At 45.7% G+C, this 17,716-nt stretch overlaps 1 protein-coding gene across 1 annotated transcript in view; it reads right to left on the bottom strand.

Annotated features, from left to right (window-relative positions):
• The window catches only part of RARRES1 (retinoic acid receptor responder 1), a 41,277-nt gene extending 25,657 nt beyond the window's left edge, over positions 1 to 15,620 (bottom strand). Inside the window, exon 1 of the mRNA XM_059920035.1 lies at positions 15,275 to 15,620. Coding sequence (XP_059776018.1) covers positions 15,275 to 15,553 — 279 coding nt within the window. The 5' untranslated portion in view covers positions 15,554 to 15,620. The remainder of the gene's footprint in view (positions 1 to 15,274) is intronic.
• Between the last annotated feature and the right edge of the window lie 2,096 nt (positions 15,621 to 17,716).

The following is a 17,716-nucleotide window of genomic DNA, read 5'->3' as shown; positions in this document are numbered from 1 at the left end:
ATTATATAGTTGTTTATTGGCACCTATAAAAAAAACAAATCAGAAGTTGGAGATGTATAGGTATATATATATATATAAAATGGCTAATCAAAAGAACCCCTTTAGTTTAATTTTTTTTAATTTAATTTTTTTAAATTTTTGGCTGCATTGGGTCTTCATTGCTGCACACAGGCTTTCTCTAGTTGTGGTGAGTGGGGGCTCCTCTTCGTTGCGGTGCGCAGGCTTCTCATTGCAGTGGCTTCTGTTGTTGCAGAGCACGGGCTCTAGGCACGCAGGCTTCAGTAGTTGCAGCACGCAGGCTCAGTAGTTGCGGCACGCAGGCCCTAGAGCATGCGGGCTTCAGTAGTTGCGGCACGTGGGCTCAGTAGTTGTGGCTTGCAGGCTCAGCAGTTGTGGCTCGCAGGCTCTAGAGTGCAGGCTCAGTAGTTGTGGCACACGGCCTTAGTTGCTCCACGGCATGTGGGATCTTCCTGGACCAGGGATCGAACCCAGGTCCCCTGCACTGGCAGGCAGATTCGTAACCACTGTGCCACAAGGGAAGTCCCACTCCCTTAGTTTAAAACAAACAAAAAACCAGTTTGGGAAGTCTTATTTGTGGCCTTTGCTTCCCCTCAGTGGGTCTTACAAATCCTAATAAAAACATTAGGTTAACTAATGTAAATTAGGTTGATTAATGGGGAGGGAGGGAGAAAAAACTGAGGGGAAAGTCTAGAGACTTCTTCCCAACAAGGTGGAAATTTTAAAGGGACTCCTACCAAAAGGATAAAAATCTTTAGGTGGTTATTAAGAAATGGGATAAATAAAACAGATGTTAATGGGATTAAAACAAAAGGTTTTGATACAACACTACCTAAGGTTGGGTAGTTTAAAGGGACCCCTACTGGTCCCCAACATAAAAGGCCCCAAACAAGTCTGCTTTATTTACCCCAGTTATATATATAAAGGCTGGGGCGGGGCGGAATTACATTGAGATACTTGACCAGCAATTGCTTGGGGCAACAGTTAGGCCAATTAATCAAGTTAAAAGATTGACAAAAGGGCCTGAATCTCTCAGCTCAGCCCTTTGCTGGGGACCCCAGAGCCTTTTATACAAAAATAGATTAAATGGTTGGGAGATTAAAAAAAAGAAAAGCATCTAAGACTCCTTGTAAGACCAAGACTTATTGATGGGGTCCTAATGGAAACTAAAGTTAAAGGTATAAAAGTTGATAGAATTGAGATGAAAGCTTACATAAATTGGTATGTTTAAATGGGCTTTATAAGATGGTTACATCTTTTTTCCCTAATTATACTGTAAGACAGACACTATGTCTCCCCCTTCCTGGTATAAGACAGGGCATATAAATCTGCCCCTCAGACAATATTAGTTAAACATACTAAAAGAAACCAACACGGTTACCTGAGACCACACAATATGAAATAAAAACTGAGTGCTAATATTCAGGGGCCAATAAAAACAATAATAGAGGTTCTTGCTCTGGGTTTAACTTGTGCACTCAGAAACAGGGCCTCTGTTGAATCCCTTATGCAAACTTTGGAAGCATGATAAATAAAAGCTTAAAATTCTAGGACATAGAACTCTTGAATTTCAGTTTAGTTGGAAATCTTCTCACTGATATAAAAATAGCAACTTAAAGAAAATGTTGTTGGACAAATCAATCTTTTAGTATAATTTAGGCAGCAGATCTGTTCTCTGGGGTATTAAAAGCAACTGTCTGGTTTCAAGTCTCTACAAATCAGAAATGTAGATACAGCTACAATGACCTGAGACTGAGCCTAATTCACTTAATCAGGTAAAACCTGATACAAATAAAAAAAAAAAAGGAAAGAAATGGCCTTTTAAAACTCAAACCACTGGAAAGGCTCCCTCGCTCAAAATCTAATTCACAGCTTCCTTAGGGGATCATCAAGAACAAATACAAATCTTAGAAGTCTTTTCCACAAATATCAATAGTAAAGTCTTGGTCATCTGAGAAAATAAAGTTGACTTATTCCAACTTATTTATAAACTAGTAAGTTTATATCGTAATACCTGATTCAAAACTAAGTGTTAAAGTGAAGCTATGAGATCTCTATTTTTGTTTGTTTATGTCAGTGTGTACATTATACATATAGGTGTTTTTACCTCTGGAAAATATTATCAAAATTAAACTTATAGAAGAGCTCTATTTAATTGACTAAATAGTAAGCACTTACAAATTAAATATTTCCAAGTATAAAGGAAACTGGCCAGAATGAATTCCAGGTTCACATGATCTAGTATGCAAGGAAAGTAGGATGAGTGTTTTTGGCAAAAGAAGGTATGAGGAGTGGAAGTACATTTTGTTAAGGGAAAAGAGAGACTTTGTCCTTGAGCTGGTTGTCTCTGGGCGGAAAAATAAGGGACAAACTAAAATGGATATAGAAAGTGTGAAAGGTTTGTAGAAAGACAGCTCTGAAAAAGTTGTTCCATGCATGGTTGGGCTGGGTTTGGATTGAATTTAATTAGGTAAGTGAATTTTGTTCAGGGTGGGCCAGTGCAGGACTGGAGTTTGGTTTTCTTTCTCTGTTAAGAGAACAGAGTTTTCTTGGAATGTTGAACTAAATACTTTTGGTAACAGATTGTGAGTTTCTTTGCCTTCTAAATGGTCTGCTATTTGCCTTAAAAATCTTTTATTGTCACTTTGGTTGAGTGAATAACTACTGCTTCACAGTGACCTATGATCCTATTTGACCAAGTGTTTTAAAAACTTGACTTTTTTTTTTATAACAAACTTCCCAAATATCAAATTCTAATTAAGATTCTTTTGACTTTCCAGCTAACTTTGGTATGCTTCAAAGGACCCCTGAAACATCCCAAGGAGAGATATTAAACTAATTAGGTTTATTTGGCATGTTAAATTACATGGGAAACATTGTCAAATAAGTGTGATAAAACCTTCTTATTTTATGGGTAAATGTCATTAATATAGATATTCCAAAACTTATATGGAATTCCTAAAAATCTGATATGTCCTGATATAATGTTATCAGTTATAATTCTAGTTGTTATCTTAAAATGTCATATGACACAGAAATAACCAAGTCTCTTGTCAGTTACACTGTAAACAGATCTTTAACCATGCCATTTTGTCTTTTGTCATTTATAGACAATCACTATTTTACTCTGATGCTTTTATAAAATGAAGATTCTCAAGAGGATTCGTAAAAAAGACTTTTGACAAATTTGTTTCTGATAACTTTTAGATCATACCACTGAACTCAGTAAGAAGTTACAAAACCCTAACAGAAAACCTGATGACTTCATCCAGATCAACTGGAATTAATTACATGGGACTGAATGAATTGATAAATATGATTTATAATTTTATGATTTTTTTCTGAAATATACTGGCTTTTAATCTTTTTTTCCAGAAAATCTTTCCCTTTACGCTAATTTTGATCTACAACAAGCTGATAAAGTGTACCTTTGTAAACAAAGATGAAACATGTACCTTTTTCTCTCTACACGATCCTTCCAGAATTTGGCTTATCCAGCTGGCTCCCCTGTGGATTTGATGGCTTATTGAGACCAGATTACAGCTAGTTATACTAATCATTGTTTTAATTTGTTCTCTTGTTGTTTTCAAATTATTTATGGCTTGTGCCTTTCTCTGCTGTACTTTATTAACATTACAGGTGTATTATTTACATCCTGTCTATTTTATGAGATTATTGTCTCTTGCATTACCCAATGTGTAACCAGGCCTCCAACAAAACTAATGATGGCTAAATGTCTTGAGGCAATCAATCACATATATAACTCTACGTAGAATAATTGTAATAATGCAACTGTAGATATGGGAAGAAGCAACAAGAGAAAACATTTCCTGGATCATAACAGACTAGTAGAACAGGCAATCCAGAGAATTTTAGATTATCAACAGGGCCTAATCCAAAAAACTTAGCACATTGAGTGGCCTATCAACAGAATCCTCACCTGATCTAGGAATGAGCTTTCCTAGAGCCATGGGACAAAATTGGTCATGAAATGCCTCCCAAATGTTGGTCAAATTTATGACCAAGAAGAGGCACTGTGGACAAAGAATGTCGCCTGCCATTTCAGTAAACAAAGGATGTTGCAGGCTTAAAACCCCGAAAGTGCGCCCTGAGGGGAATTCAGGATGGAGAAACACAGGATACTGGCCCTATATATTTAAGATGCTTATCAAAGGAATGATTTACATAAGCCCAGACTCTTGCATCTTCCCATACATAGAAAAGCACTAAAATCACTAACTTGAGATGTTTTTGTGATTAGCAGTAATCTTTTGATGTTGAACTACATGTTGTTTTGTTTTGTTTTTGTTTTTGTTTTTCAGCAAAAACTCCTACATATCCTGGCACCTCCCTTACCTCTTTGGAGTAGTTCCTCAGAGCTATCTGAGAGGCTGCATCCTGGGCTATAGTCCTCAGTAAGTTCACCGAATAAAACATAACTCTCAACTTTTAGGTTGTGCATTTTTTTTTCAGTCGACAATGGGAAAGGGGATAAAAGAGAATAAACAGCCATAAGAGAGGGGTCTCCACGAAGCAAAGGTAATGAGGGTGTTATTCCCTCAGCTTTGTACCTGGAACCAACAAGTGCATGAATGGGCTTTTAACAAGATAGAGAGTCATTTAAAAAACGTTAAGTCCGAAGTAACTCGGTAGGGATGTCCCCACTCCATATCTTAAACTTGTGTTTTTGTCCCTCATGTTGTTGGTGTGATCAGATTTGCAGAGTGAGGTAAACTGCTCACTATAGTGGTTTTGAATCTAGAAGTTCGGTACCTGGGACAGAGCCAAAGCCAAACTCTCAAGGTCAGGTGGTCCTCCCTCTGTGCTTACAACATGTGTTGTGACGGCCAGATGATGCAAAGCTAATCCGTTCACTTAATGACATTTTTTGAAAAGCTAAACAGACATTTTTTAAAGAGCCAAGGCTGTCGCAGGGAAGGTGACAAGCAGGTCTGGCTTTCCTGACGTGAGGAGTGTTCCCACGGAGCGGAGCGGATCATGGGGCTCTGCTCCTCCCATCCCCACGCTGCCAAAACTGCCCACATGCCAAACAGATTAGGAAGTTCACATCCCTCTCCAGGCACAGCCAGGGGCACAGCACCTTGCTCTAATCTTTTCCAGAATAAAGCTTTTTATGTAAAGAAAAAGTTGGCAAACAAAGCAAATTACTATATGGCTGTATAACCTGAAGGAATGAATTAGTAGCTCTTTGCTACAGATTTCTTTTTAATTACGTGTAAAAGAGGACTTATGTACTGTAGCCTAGAACTAAATGCTTTACAGTCACGGACCACCAATGATGTGGTTTATGTTCTAACCTGTTTTTTGTGTGTTTGGTTGATTTTGTAGGTTCCTTGGTTTTTGTCCCCAAAGGCCATGAGGAAGGGCAGCTCCAGGCAGCCGCCCTGCCTCAGGACAGGCTCTTTAGGAGAGTGATCAGCACTTTGATTTGGGGCTTCCCTTGCAATCAGTTGGGAGGGAAACAGGTCACTTTTAAAGTCCTGTTTAAGAAAGTGTACCAGAGAATGCCTTCATAGGACAAACTCATCTTACTAGATTTTTTTTTGGGGGGGTCAAAAAAAAATGTTCCTCAAATCCCTATCTAATCAGTGTCAAGCATTTATTCAGCACTTGTGTATAAAGCATTCTGCTAGCCACTGGGTAGAATCATGATAAAAAACTATAATATATATGTTAAATATATATATATTGAGCTCTCACTACATGTTTCATGTGGTTTAACACAGCACCCAGGGACTACTTATCACAGCACAAGAGTCCTTTGAGGTAAATACTGATCTTATCCCCATTTTAAAGATGAAGAAACTGAAGCACTTGCCCAAAGTTAAGGAATTGTCCAAAGTCACAGAGCCAGTAAGTAGCGAAGCCTGGCTCCAGGCCCCTGCTCTCCCCTTATACAGCACAGAGGTCATACAAACAGACCCAGTCAATCCCTTTAAGAGAGGGCGGAAAGAAAGCTGCCTGGTGTGTGTGTGGGAAGTGTGAGAGAGGGAGGGGGAGAGAGAGAGGAATTGAGAGAGTTGGACTGTGCTTAAAACCACAGTTCCTCTAGACAAGACCACGCAGACCTTCTGGAAGGGAGACAGCTGGGCAGGGAGTGTGTATCCATTTCCTAGGGTGGCCATAACAAAGTACCATAAACTGGGTACCTTAACACAACAGAAATCAATTCTTTCACAGTTCTGAAGGCCAAAAGTCCAAAATTAAGGTGTTGTCACGGCTGGCCTCCCTCTGAGGCTCTGGATAGAATCCCTCCTTTCCTCTTCCGAGCTTCTGGTGGTGGCCGTCAATCCTTGCCTTCCTTGGCTTGGAGCTGTATCACTCCAGTCTCTGTCTCTGTATTTAAATGGCATTCTTCTCTCTGTATCTTCACATGACCTTCTTCTTTTTTTTTTTTAATAAACTTATTTATTTAATTAATTAATTTATTTATTTTGGTTGTGTTGGGTCTTCGTTGCTGCCTACAGGCTTTCTCTAGTTGCGGCGAGCGGGGGCTACTCTTCGTTGTGATGCGTGAGCTTCTCATTGCAGTGGCTTCTCTTGCTGCGGAGCATGGGCTCTAGGCACACGGGCTTCAGTAGCTGCGGCTTGCGGGCTTCAATAGTTGTGGCTCGTGGGCTTCAATAGTTGTGGCTCACGGACTCCAGACATGCAGGTTCAGTAGATGTGGTGCACTGGCTCAGTTGCTCCACGGCATGCGGGATCTTCCCGGACCAGGGCTTGAACCCGTGTTCCCCACACCGGCGGGCAGATTCTTAACCACTGTGCCACCAGGGAAGCCCTCACATGACCTTCTTATAAGGACATCAATCATTGGATTTAGGGCCCATGCTAACCCAGTATAGCCTTATCTTAACTTGATTACATTTGCAAAGGCTCTATTTCCAAGTAAGGTCATAATCACAGGTACAGGGGGTTAGGACTTCAATGTATCTTTTTTGAGGACACAACAATCCACAACAGTATGGAAGTGACGATGATCTGAGACTCTGGAAGGAGTCCCTGGATGCACTCTTTCAGGCAGGGTTTAAGTGGGAGCTTGAGCCAGTGCAGCGCAGGAGGGGGACTCTCCAGGAGGACTAGGCTGGAGACAACTGGGGAGAGAGAGGGCAAGGACACTCAGGAAGACAGGTGAGCAGCCAGGCTGGGGAGATTAGCAAGTTAATAGCGGGGATACTTGGAGTGGAGGTCACCATGGTGGATGGGGCCAGATTAGAGAAGGTCTCTTAAGGGACTTTATTCCAGAGCCATGGGTCTCAAACTTGAGCTGGAACAGAATCTCCAGAATCTCTGGAGGGCTTGCTAAATAAGACACAGTGTGATGGCTCCACCCCAAGTTTTGATTCAGTAAACCTGGGGTGGGGCCTGAGACCCTGCATTTTCACAAGTTCTAGGGGATGCTGACGCTGCTACCGCTGGTCCAGGGACCACACTTTGAGAACTTCTCTCTAGACACTGAGTGGAACCACTGAAGCTCAGAGGGAGGGACAGGAAGTAACAAGTAGCTCCAGTGACTGTCACTAGAAGACAGATGAGCAGGAGATTGAGGACATGACAATTAATTCTCTCCAAAGGTTTGAGGGTATCATGAGACTAAATGAAACAGAGGAATGTTATCTCAAAGTTTGGTCCACCTGGAGTCTTTGGCAAATCAGGTCATGATGATTCAGGAAGTTCATGGGACAGATCGACCCTCTGCTTCAGGGAGTGCAGGTGATAAAACTCCGTGGCAACATAGCATGTGCTGTTTTTCAAGCAGGAACATTTGGAGAAGGCAGTCTGGATTTAAATCATTTCTGAAGAAAATTCACTCCTTCCTTCTTGCTACATGGATAACGACTTGGCCATGTTATGCCATTTATATCCAGGAAGTTAAAAATTACATGTTCTAATAGCAACTCTACTAAGCCATGTCTCATTTTCAGTAAAAAGCTATTTTCTGTAAAACACAAAGCTTTTGTTTTCATGTCAGTAGATCAGAGATGTCTCCTCCAGCACGTGTCCAGACTATCTTTATATTAGATACTATACAACATTTGCTTGCTTGTTTAAAGTCAAGTCATTGAAATACTGGGTGTGAGTACTGGACATAAAACTGAGGAACTTGATAAGGGATGGAGAATAGGTATTTATTATTCTAAGAGCACATTTTAAACACCTAACACCCCCTTTAAACTCACTCAAAAAAAACAACAAAAACCTAGGGCAAATGTAAGAGCAGGGACGGTACCCAGAGAAACCTTGCCGTCGGATGCCGCAGGGGTCACAAAAACGCCGCGACTCTGGGAGTCTCCAAAGATAACATTCTGCCCAAAGCTCATTTACAGAAAGAAAACCCTTGGGAATTCCCTGGCAGTCCAGTGGTTAGGAATCTGAGCTTCCACTGCAAGGGGTGTGTGGGTTTGACCCCTGGTTGGGGAACTAAGATCCCACATGCCTCGCAGCGCAAAAAAAAAAAAAAGAAAAAGAAAACCCTGTGCTTTGGGGGAAGCCTGTCTCTTGTTTTTTCTCTCTGCCACTGGTTCCTAGGCATGTTTCCTTCATGTGACCTTAGAGCCGGTGGTGACAGCCTTAAACTTCATGTTTCCACATTGAGGGGGTGGGCAGTGGGGACAGACCAGCTGTCAAGAGCTCAAACGGTGATGCTAATCTCCCCTCGGGCACACAGTGGGCCTCACTGGCCTAACAGACTCGGCTTCTAAATGTCCCCTCCAGCCTTCACATTTGGTAAGAAAACATAAATGTCACGCCATTCCAGGAAAAGCAAACTTCTTCATTTTATAAGGTTAGTTTTATGAGTCAGGCTTAGTTGGAGACAAGTAAACAACTCATCTGTGGACAAAAATTGCTATGCTGCTCTTATACTCTGGACAGAGAGAACATCAGCGTATTACATTATACCCTGGAATTATCTCATTGCATTTTCCTTCTCTCGGGCAATGCCAGATAAGGCGATTGCAGTTTATGGAACAAAAGTCCATGACCTCCAGATCAGGCCCCATCCTGTGGGGTCCAAGGAGATCTTTGCACTGGACACTTCAACAGGCTAAGGAGTAGTGGAGAGAAAGAGACAGAATACTGTGTGTTAATCTGTTTGGCCAACTCTGAGTACGAGTTCTTGACCCTTCTTCCAAAGGAGCCAGGGTAGAAGTGGCCAGCGGCAGTGTTCCCCTCTGCTTCCCCTCTAGCTCAAGGTGGGGCTCAGAAAATTAGAAAAGGCTGGTTGCAAGAGATTTGAGGTATTCGATCTCCCTCCTCCTGTAGGAGGGCTGGGAATGGGTTGGGGCCTGGCCCAGCCTCCTGTTCCTGATGCCCAGTGGTCCCAGCACCCGTCCAGCTACCTTTGTTTTCATCTAATATTTAATATTTGTCTTTAGCAGGTCCCTATGCTAGGACAGTGGAGATAAAGGGAGGCCTTCCACCCTGTGGAAGCAGACACACATGCAGGGCAAGAGAACAAAGCAGCCTACAGTCAAGTACCAACACCGGTTGTGGAGGGTGGGCGTGTTTGGGGGTGACGAGGTTACCAAGGCTGCAGAGATCAGCCAGAGCTGCCATATCCTGGGTAGAGTCACGTGTCCGGCAGTGTGGTAAACACTTGCATGAGCTCGCAGCCACCTGGAAGCTGGGTGTGTTAGGCTGAGTAATGGCCCCCACAGATGTCCACATCCTAATCTCTGGAATCTGTGAACATGTTTACAAGGCAAAGGGGATTTGGCCAATATGATCGGGTTAAGGATCTTGAGTTGGACAGAGTATCCTGGATTATCCAGGTGGGCCCAGTGTACTTACATGGGTCCTTATAAGGGAGAATAGTGTTATATTCAGGAGATGCTACCTGCTGGCTGTGAAGATGGAAGATGGAGGGCAAGCCAAGGAGTACGGTCGGCCTTTAGAAGCTGGAAAAGGCAAGGAAATGGATTCTCCCCTAGAATCTTCTGAAAGGATGCAGCCCTTTCAACACCTTAATCTTAGCCCAGTGAGACCTATTTCAGACTCCTGACCTCCAGAATTGTAAGAGAATAAATTTGTGGGAGTTGTTTTTTTTTTCCCTACAAAGTCTGTGGTCATTTGTTACAGCAGTGAAACTAATACAGATACAAAATTACCTGTGATCCTCCACATAGTGTTCTGTGTTGGCACCTCCTCTTGGGGCCATTGTGGATTCATATACATCTCGTACACAGCTATGGTACAAGACTCTTTCATAACTCGACTTTACTGGCTAGAGGCGTCTTGAACGATCCTAAGAAGTAACCCAGAGTGGGGCCCAACTGCTATTGCTACTGTGGGACCAGCTCTGTGCAAACCTCTTCAACTGAGGGGCCATCACAAAGGCAAATAAATACCGCGGCTGCAAAAGTGTGAATAAATCTCTAGGGTGATTCATGCTGATGAATTGAGATCAAGGGTCAGGTTGGATCTGGGAGACTGTGTGTGTGCATGTGTGTGTGTTTATGTGTGTGGATTTAACATTCCTTGTCTCATTAAGATTAGTCATCTTAGGGCTATTTACATTCCATCTCCAGCAGAACCACCGAGGCCGTTCAAGGAAGAGTGTGCAGCCAAGCCACACTCCTGATGGTTAAATTCACAACCCACCAATGGTGGTCTTTATTTGGGATCACTACTAATGTTCCATGATCACACGCACCCTTGGCTATGACTCCCCGTGTGGCAAGACAAGTGGAAATGTTGTGGGCTGGTAAAAAAAAAAAAACGTGTGCGGTTCAAAAACAACTTCTTACAAGCTGGTTAAAAGTGTTTGCTCATCCACGTGTAGCTGGCTTGAGCGACTGAGGGACACGCGCCAGGAAGGCCAAGGGCTAAGTTTACCCTCAGGGCCAGTGGCCTTTCCCACCCCATACTGGACCCAGACTCTGCAATCAGAGCCTTTAGACCAGGTGGGCGCCGCGGTGGGAGGTGGGCGGAGCCATTGGGGGCACCTGTGCCATTTCAGCAGTGGCAGTGCCCGGAAAGGAGGGCAGGCTTGGGCCTCGGTTCTGTGCTTTCAGGATTGTTATGTTTCATCCTCACGGCAGAGGGCGCTGAGGAGCGCCACCTGCATCCTGCCAATAGCCACCCTCTACTGTTCTTTCATGAGGGCTGTAAAAGCACTTAGGAGTCTTGCTTGCATGAAAGCAGAGATTCTTTCACTTAAGGGTTTTATTACTTATCTTTCCCCTCCATATTCATTGCGACCTTCTTCAGTCTCCAGTTTTCATTTCTATGGTCTGCTTGATGTATTGCTTTCCTATTCTTGTGAACCATCACCTCTAAATTAGACATTAATGGAGAGAGGCCTTCAAGGAGAGCAGTAATTAGATGAATTGTGCTGTATTAAAGTGCTTCACAGATTGAAAAGGGATAAAAGAAGAAGCTTTTTCTTAGTAGACTAGGCACTCTCCCAGCTGCCTTGTGGCTCAGCAGACCGGCTCTGTTCCGCCTTCCGACTCACCCGGGCCCGCGGGGGCGGGGGACAGCAGCCCAGCCCACCAGTGCTGGGGCGGCCGGATGCTCACCAGAAGTCAGCTGTTTTGCTCCCAAACTTACCTGTGCCAGGTGTACTCATTACCTAGCTGCATCATTAAATGTTCTGGTGAGGAGGGGCCACAAAAAAAGATGTCATGTCCACAAAATCCAAGTTAAATGCAGTAGAAAGAATTGATGAAGTCAAGTCTCTAAAACTCTTGCTGGTAAATTGCATGGTATGGGTGAGTCATAGGCAAGAAAAGTCAAGAAAAGTAAAAGGAGAGGATCATGAACTGTATTCTTTGCAAGTGCTCCCTCCACTGTAAGTAAACAAAAATGGAAATCACAGATGCCCATTATGGGTGTGTCTTCTTGCTAGAAAGACTGCAAGGAGTGCCAATTAATGGCCTTCGCCCTACACAAAAAGACAGATAGTTTTATATTTACTGATTTTTTAAAAAATTAATTAATTATTATTATTATTATTTTTTGGCTGTGTTGGGTCTTCGTTTCTGTGCGAGGGCTTTCTCTAGTTGCGGCAAGTGGGGGCCACTCTTCATCGCGGTGCGCGGGCCTCTCACTATCGCGGCCTCTCTTGTTGCGGAGCACAGGCTCCAGACGCGCAGGCTCAGCAATTGTGGCTCATGGGCCTAGTTGCTCCGCGGCATGTGGGATCTTCCCAGACCAGGGCTCGAACCCGTGTCCCCTGCCTTGGCAGGCAGATTCTCAACCACTGCGCCACCAGGGAAGCCCCCTACTGATTTTAATTTAGATTGAAGCAGTTAAGGTTTGGGCATAACTCCCTCCTGCCCCACCTTTGGTCAACTGTTTCAATTATTGATATTTCCAACTACTGGTCCTGGCCTGGTCCTTGTGAGCAATCCCCAAGCAAGGGCTGATTTCAAATGGGTTGCCTTTCTCCTGAAGTTTGTGCACACAAAGATCTCGCCAGTCTCTCTAAATGCCAGGGAAGGGCTGGCCTCTCACCGGCTGCTTGGGGCAGGGGCCAGTTGTCATAGGACTGGCCAGAGGATACTTGCCTCAGTGTAAGAGACAGCCCCAGATCGTCGGGAGCAGGGCTGATCTAGGATACCCTGGGTAGCATAGGAGCTCTCAACACCACCCCTCCATGCTCTGGGTCCTAAGGCATCAGAAAAATAGCCTCCTGGTCGTGGAAGGGTAGTGTATAGTCAGGAAAGAGAGGTCATCAGATAAGGGCAATGAGGGAACACAAATCATGGTCTGTGATCTCTCCTTACAATTAGTAAACAAAACAAAACAGAATGCTCACAAGCTCACCAGCTAGCTCTAATTTCTTCTCAATACTTCCTTGCATTTACTACCACAGCTATTACCGCATTTTACCACTAGAGGGCAACAGTGTTCCTAAAATGAGGGTTTGTTGCAGAACCGAAAAATCACTTAGAATCAAGGAATTTCAGAGCTGGAAGAGGTTTTAAAAATCATTTGGTTCACTGGCTTTCAAAATTTTTTCAGCTGAAACACATAGCAAGAACTGCATGCTTCATAATGACCCAGTTCATACATATATGTTTGCAACATTTTGAGGCACTACTTACCCTGTCTTCGGCAATGCACTCTAAACAGTTTGTATTCCAAACTATTTCATTTAAAACAAAACAAACAAACAAAAAACTGCAACCACTAAATAGATTTCATAACCCAATAGTGTGCCATTAGTTTGAAAAACCCTGACTTGGTCCCAGCCTCTCATCTGTAATACAAAGGGATGCACTGACCCCGAGGATGGAGAAGGATGCTATCAGCTACACTTCTCTCGCCCACCCAGCCACCTGCTAACCCCGGGTCAGTCCTAGATGACTGACAGATATTGTCCAGCAACTCAGTGCTCACTCTAATAATGCACTGATTGGATAAAGAGTTTTGAGAGTCTATCATTTTCCACCTCTTATCAATGCTACAACTGCTCTTGTAATTGAAGCAGAAATTCCTTGCATTGAAGGCTCCTTGCAGGTGGTGTCTATTCTCCTCATTCAAACAGTTTCAATCAATCAAGCAATTTCACTGAATTCCAAGGGGAAACTGAAACCACTTTAGTCTCTAGAGTCTTGGCCCTGAAAATCACTAAGTTCTCTTCCTTGGCTCCTTGATGTTAAAACATTTATAATCACTTTGGGAGGAAATGTAAAGGTAAACCAGATGATGGAGGAAGGTATCGTTTCTTAGGGTCAATGCCCTGGATTCTTCTACTTCTTAACTCCTCCTCCCTCTCATGCATACCTGCCTCTAATTTATTGATTATCCCCCCCAGCTTTTTTAGGCCAAAAAAGGAGATCCCTTTAAAATTCAGGATTATATTATTACAGATGAAAACAGTAACTGAGCTCTCTGTGGGTAAGACAGGAAGTTTTTCTTAACTCACTTGGATTGAGTTTATTTTATGAACGAGGCCAAGTATTTTATTTTTTCAATAAGGGGTTAACTAAATGCATGAAAATGCAAATTATTTTATTATTTAATTCTTTTTATGGTCTTAGAAGGAAGAAAAAAAATTCCTGGGACCTGAAAAATTCCTGGTGCACTTTAGAAATCTTAGCTTAGTTTTCTGTAGGGAATCCTTCCCACTGATAACCAGGGAGGAAATATTCAGGGGGGGCCCTCTTTGGGCTCTGGGAGGTGGCGACTCCCTTACTTTGATAGAAAGTTCTCAAGCTCTGTTCCCTCACTTCTCTGTTGGGCTGGTAAACTGAACTTTTTCCTCCCTGACACAGCAAGGTCTGTTAGAACAGGTGACAAGCACAGGTTGCCTTTTTTTAGGGAAAATTTTATTTCACCATTCAATAAATCTAGACAAGCTGGGTGTAGGGTTAAGTCTTTGAAGAACCAAGGCCGAGCTTCCAAATGGCTTTCTCACACCCTTAACACCACGTCTAGAACAGTCTTAAAGAAAAATCCTACAGACACTCTTTAAAATTCTATTTACACTCTTTACTAAACTCTAGATTCCTTAAGGCTGAGTCTACAGGCTTTGTGGAATATTGGAGGATTACTGGAAAAAGCATCGTCACTTTTGGGACAGACTTAGGGTAGTTCTGTAACTTTCGTAATCTTCTCCTTGATGAAGAAAGCAACGTAGCTTCACAGACACAAAATGGTACCTACAGCCAGTGCCTTGAAATCAGCAACCGAATGAGATGCCACGTTCTTACAAAACAGCCCTGGTTCACTCACTCTCATTAGATTAAAGCAGACGCCAGGATTACGAAGATTCTTGCCCAGGGCAACGCGTAAATTGCAATATTATCCAGAAGCCCTTGCAAGATGGCCTGCAATTAACCAGGGAACGTCAGCGGTTCGGCCTGGGAACTGGCTTAGATTTTGGAAATCCCACCCAGAACTAATGCTCGGTGACCACCCCATAGCAACCAACTCTGGGTAGTCGCAGAAAAGATCAAGCCTTGCCTTTTGGGCCTGTTCCTCCGTTTCCCCATGCACCTCCTCCCCAGGTATGGGAGCTGCCCTGTAAAAAATCTTTATGGCCCCGTAAATGCCAGAAAGAACGAGCCAGCTTTCTGCGGACTCCGCGCGCTGACGGGCCTTTCCACGCCTGAACAGTTCCCGGCGCCGAGGCGCGAGCCGGGATCCCCGCAGGCGCCTGGCGCACCACAGTCTCCCTCGCGGATCCGCCGCTGGGCGCACAGGCGCGCGTACCCAGGCGTCACCACCCACGCGCCTCGCGGCCGGTCCCCGCGCGCGCCCACTGTGTCGCTCTGGTACTCACCCACGCGCGGCCCTCCTGCACCTCAGCCAGCACTCGAAGGGCGCTGGGCGAGCTCGCGCGGAAGTTGAAGAAGTGCAGCGCCGCGCGCGCCGCCTGCGACAGGAGCCCGCGCGGGAGCTCCGCGTCCTGACGCCACCCGGAGTCCTCGGGGTCCCCGGACCCCGCGGGCGCCGCCGCCGCCCCCTGGAGGGCGAGCAGCAGGAGCAGCGCGAGCAGCGGGGCGGCGGGGTACGGGTCCCCCGGCCGGGGCGCGGGAAGCGGTTGCCGGCGGAGCTGCATGGGCGCGGGCTGGCGCGACGCTCGACGGGTCGGGGCTTCGAGCGGGCTGCACCGGCGCTCGAGGCAATAAAGCCGCGCGGGCCCCTCCCCTCCGCCCCCGGCTGGAAGGAGTCCCGGTCACCCTCGGCCGCGCCCTCTCGGCCCCTCCGCCCCGCCCCACTCCGCTTGGGCTCCCGCTCCCCCGGCTCCGGACGCGGCGGACACGGCGGCGCCTCCGCGGCGCGGGGCCGGGGTATCTGGCCCGGGCCGCGCGGGCAGGGGGACGAGGGGGGCAGTGGAGACTCCTCCCCCAAGGGAGAGCAGCCGGGTTGGCGCCACCCCGCGCCCCCAACCCAGCTTGGGGACCTGGTTTCTCTCCCCTGAGGCTGCTGTGATTTCGAAGCCCTTAGGGTTTCAGAGCAAACCTGCTTCAGTTCTCCAAGGCCTGGAGCTCATTTCCCAGAAGATGAAATTGGAAACGGGTGGAGAAGGGGGCGGGACGCAGCCGGCATTGATGGGGGTCCTTATAGCACAATGACCTTGGAAGTGGGACAGGTCGCCAGAGAACTGGGGCTGGAGAGGAGGCTGCTGTGGTCAGCAGGGCAGAGCCAGATAAGGCCCCAGAGGCCCCAGTGGACTTAGAAACATTGATAACCCTGGTGCGGCACAGATGGGCGTGGAAGCCAGATTCCAGGGAAGTGTGGCATGGATTGGGCTGTAGGGCAGGGTTGACAACTTTTTAGACACCTGGCATGAAGGCGTGAGATGGCCTTGTTTTTAGGCCACAGAGGGAAAGCCCAGGAGAACCAGGAAGTAGATGCACTCCCCTCATCCTTTTTCCCACCTCTCTTTATTTTCTTCAGGGGTCCACCTCTCGCCAACACCCGCTGACCCCAGCCCCACTGTGGAGCTAAAGGAAGTCCCTTCTCTTTGCCAGTGACTAGTTGAGGCCCCGCATGCGCGATTCTGGATGAGATATACCGGGGGAAGCCTGGGGGGTGATGCGACGGGGGCACCATCTCTGAAAACATCCCCCCTCCCCCACTTCCTCTGGACGTTGTCCATCTCTTGTCTGTCTTTTCTTCTACAGAAATTTATGGAACACATACTCTGCTAGGCCCTGGGGGAAGTGAAAAGAGGGTAATCAGATAAGCATCTCCGTACTCCTGGAGCACACCTTCTAGGCAAGGGGAGCCCAGACAATCAGAGAGGCAAAGGAATGAACCCTATGTTGGATGCAGTTACATGCTGGAGAAAAATTAAGCCTGAAAGGGGATGGGGAGTTGGTTGTAATTTTAGATAGTGTGGTCAAGGCAGGCCTCACTGGGAAGGTGATACTTAGGACCTGAAGGAGATGAGGGAGCCAGATGGACATGTATGGGAAGAGCACTGTATGTGGAGGGAACAGCAAGTGCAGAGGCCCTGAGGCAGGAGTCCACCGGCATGTTTGAAGATGAGCAAGCAAGTGCAGCTGGAGGGAGAGGACAAGGAGGAGAGTATCAGGGTGCGAAGTCCGAGGGATAATGGAGAGGGGGCAGAGCATGCAGGACTTGGTAGGCCCTTGTTGTGTCTGGAGGTGCCGCGTGGAAGTATGCCCCTATCTTGCTAACAGCCTGGGGATGAAGCCCATCTGAAGAATGTCCGAGCAGAGAGAGGAGGAGACTGGGTTCCTGATGACATTGTTGAGCACCCAAATCAGCTGATCCTGGAGCTTATTTATTATGTTCCTTGAAGCTGGAGGTTCTGTTTCTGGCCTTCAGAGGCAGTCTAACGCAGATAATTATCTTCCCAGAACTCAGTCATCTTCCCCTCCAAGGGGTAATGGTAGTAGTTTTCTTGAGAATTATCACCTCTAGGTCTTATAAAGACTAAGTATTCCTTATTTTATTTCAGTGCTTCACCCCCAGTGGGTGTTGGGCTGCTTTCAGCTGCACACAACAGGAAAACTGATTTACGTTGTGGACTCTGCAGTGGTGTGGAGTGGGAGGTCTCGGGGATGGTTTGAAGGGTTCCGGCTCTCTCCATCCTTCTACACAGCTCTTCTCAGCTGTTTGGCTTTTTGTCCATAGACTGCCCAGTAGTTCCATAATTATAGAATGGCTGTCACAGCTCCAGACACCACATTGTCACATGCTGCAACCAAAGGCAGGTAGCACAGAGTAGGTTGCCAGGGTGGCAAGAGAG

The sequence above is a fragment of the Balaenoptera ricei genome, chromosome 4 (genome assembly GCF_028023285.1).
Source record: "Balaenoptera ricei isolate mBalRic1 chromosome 4, mBalRic1.hap2, whole genome shotgun sequence".
Lineage (NCBI taxonomy): Eukaryota > Metazoa > Chordata > Mammalia > Artiodactyla > Balaenopteridae > Balaenoptera > Balaenoptera ricei.
Note: the sequence above shows the minus strand (reverse complement) of the source record. Positions and strands in the feature narration are given on the sequence as shown.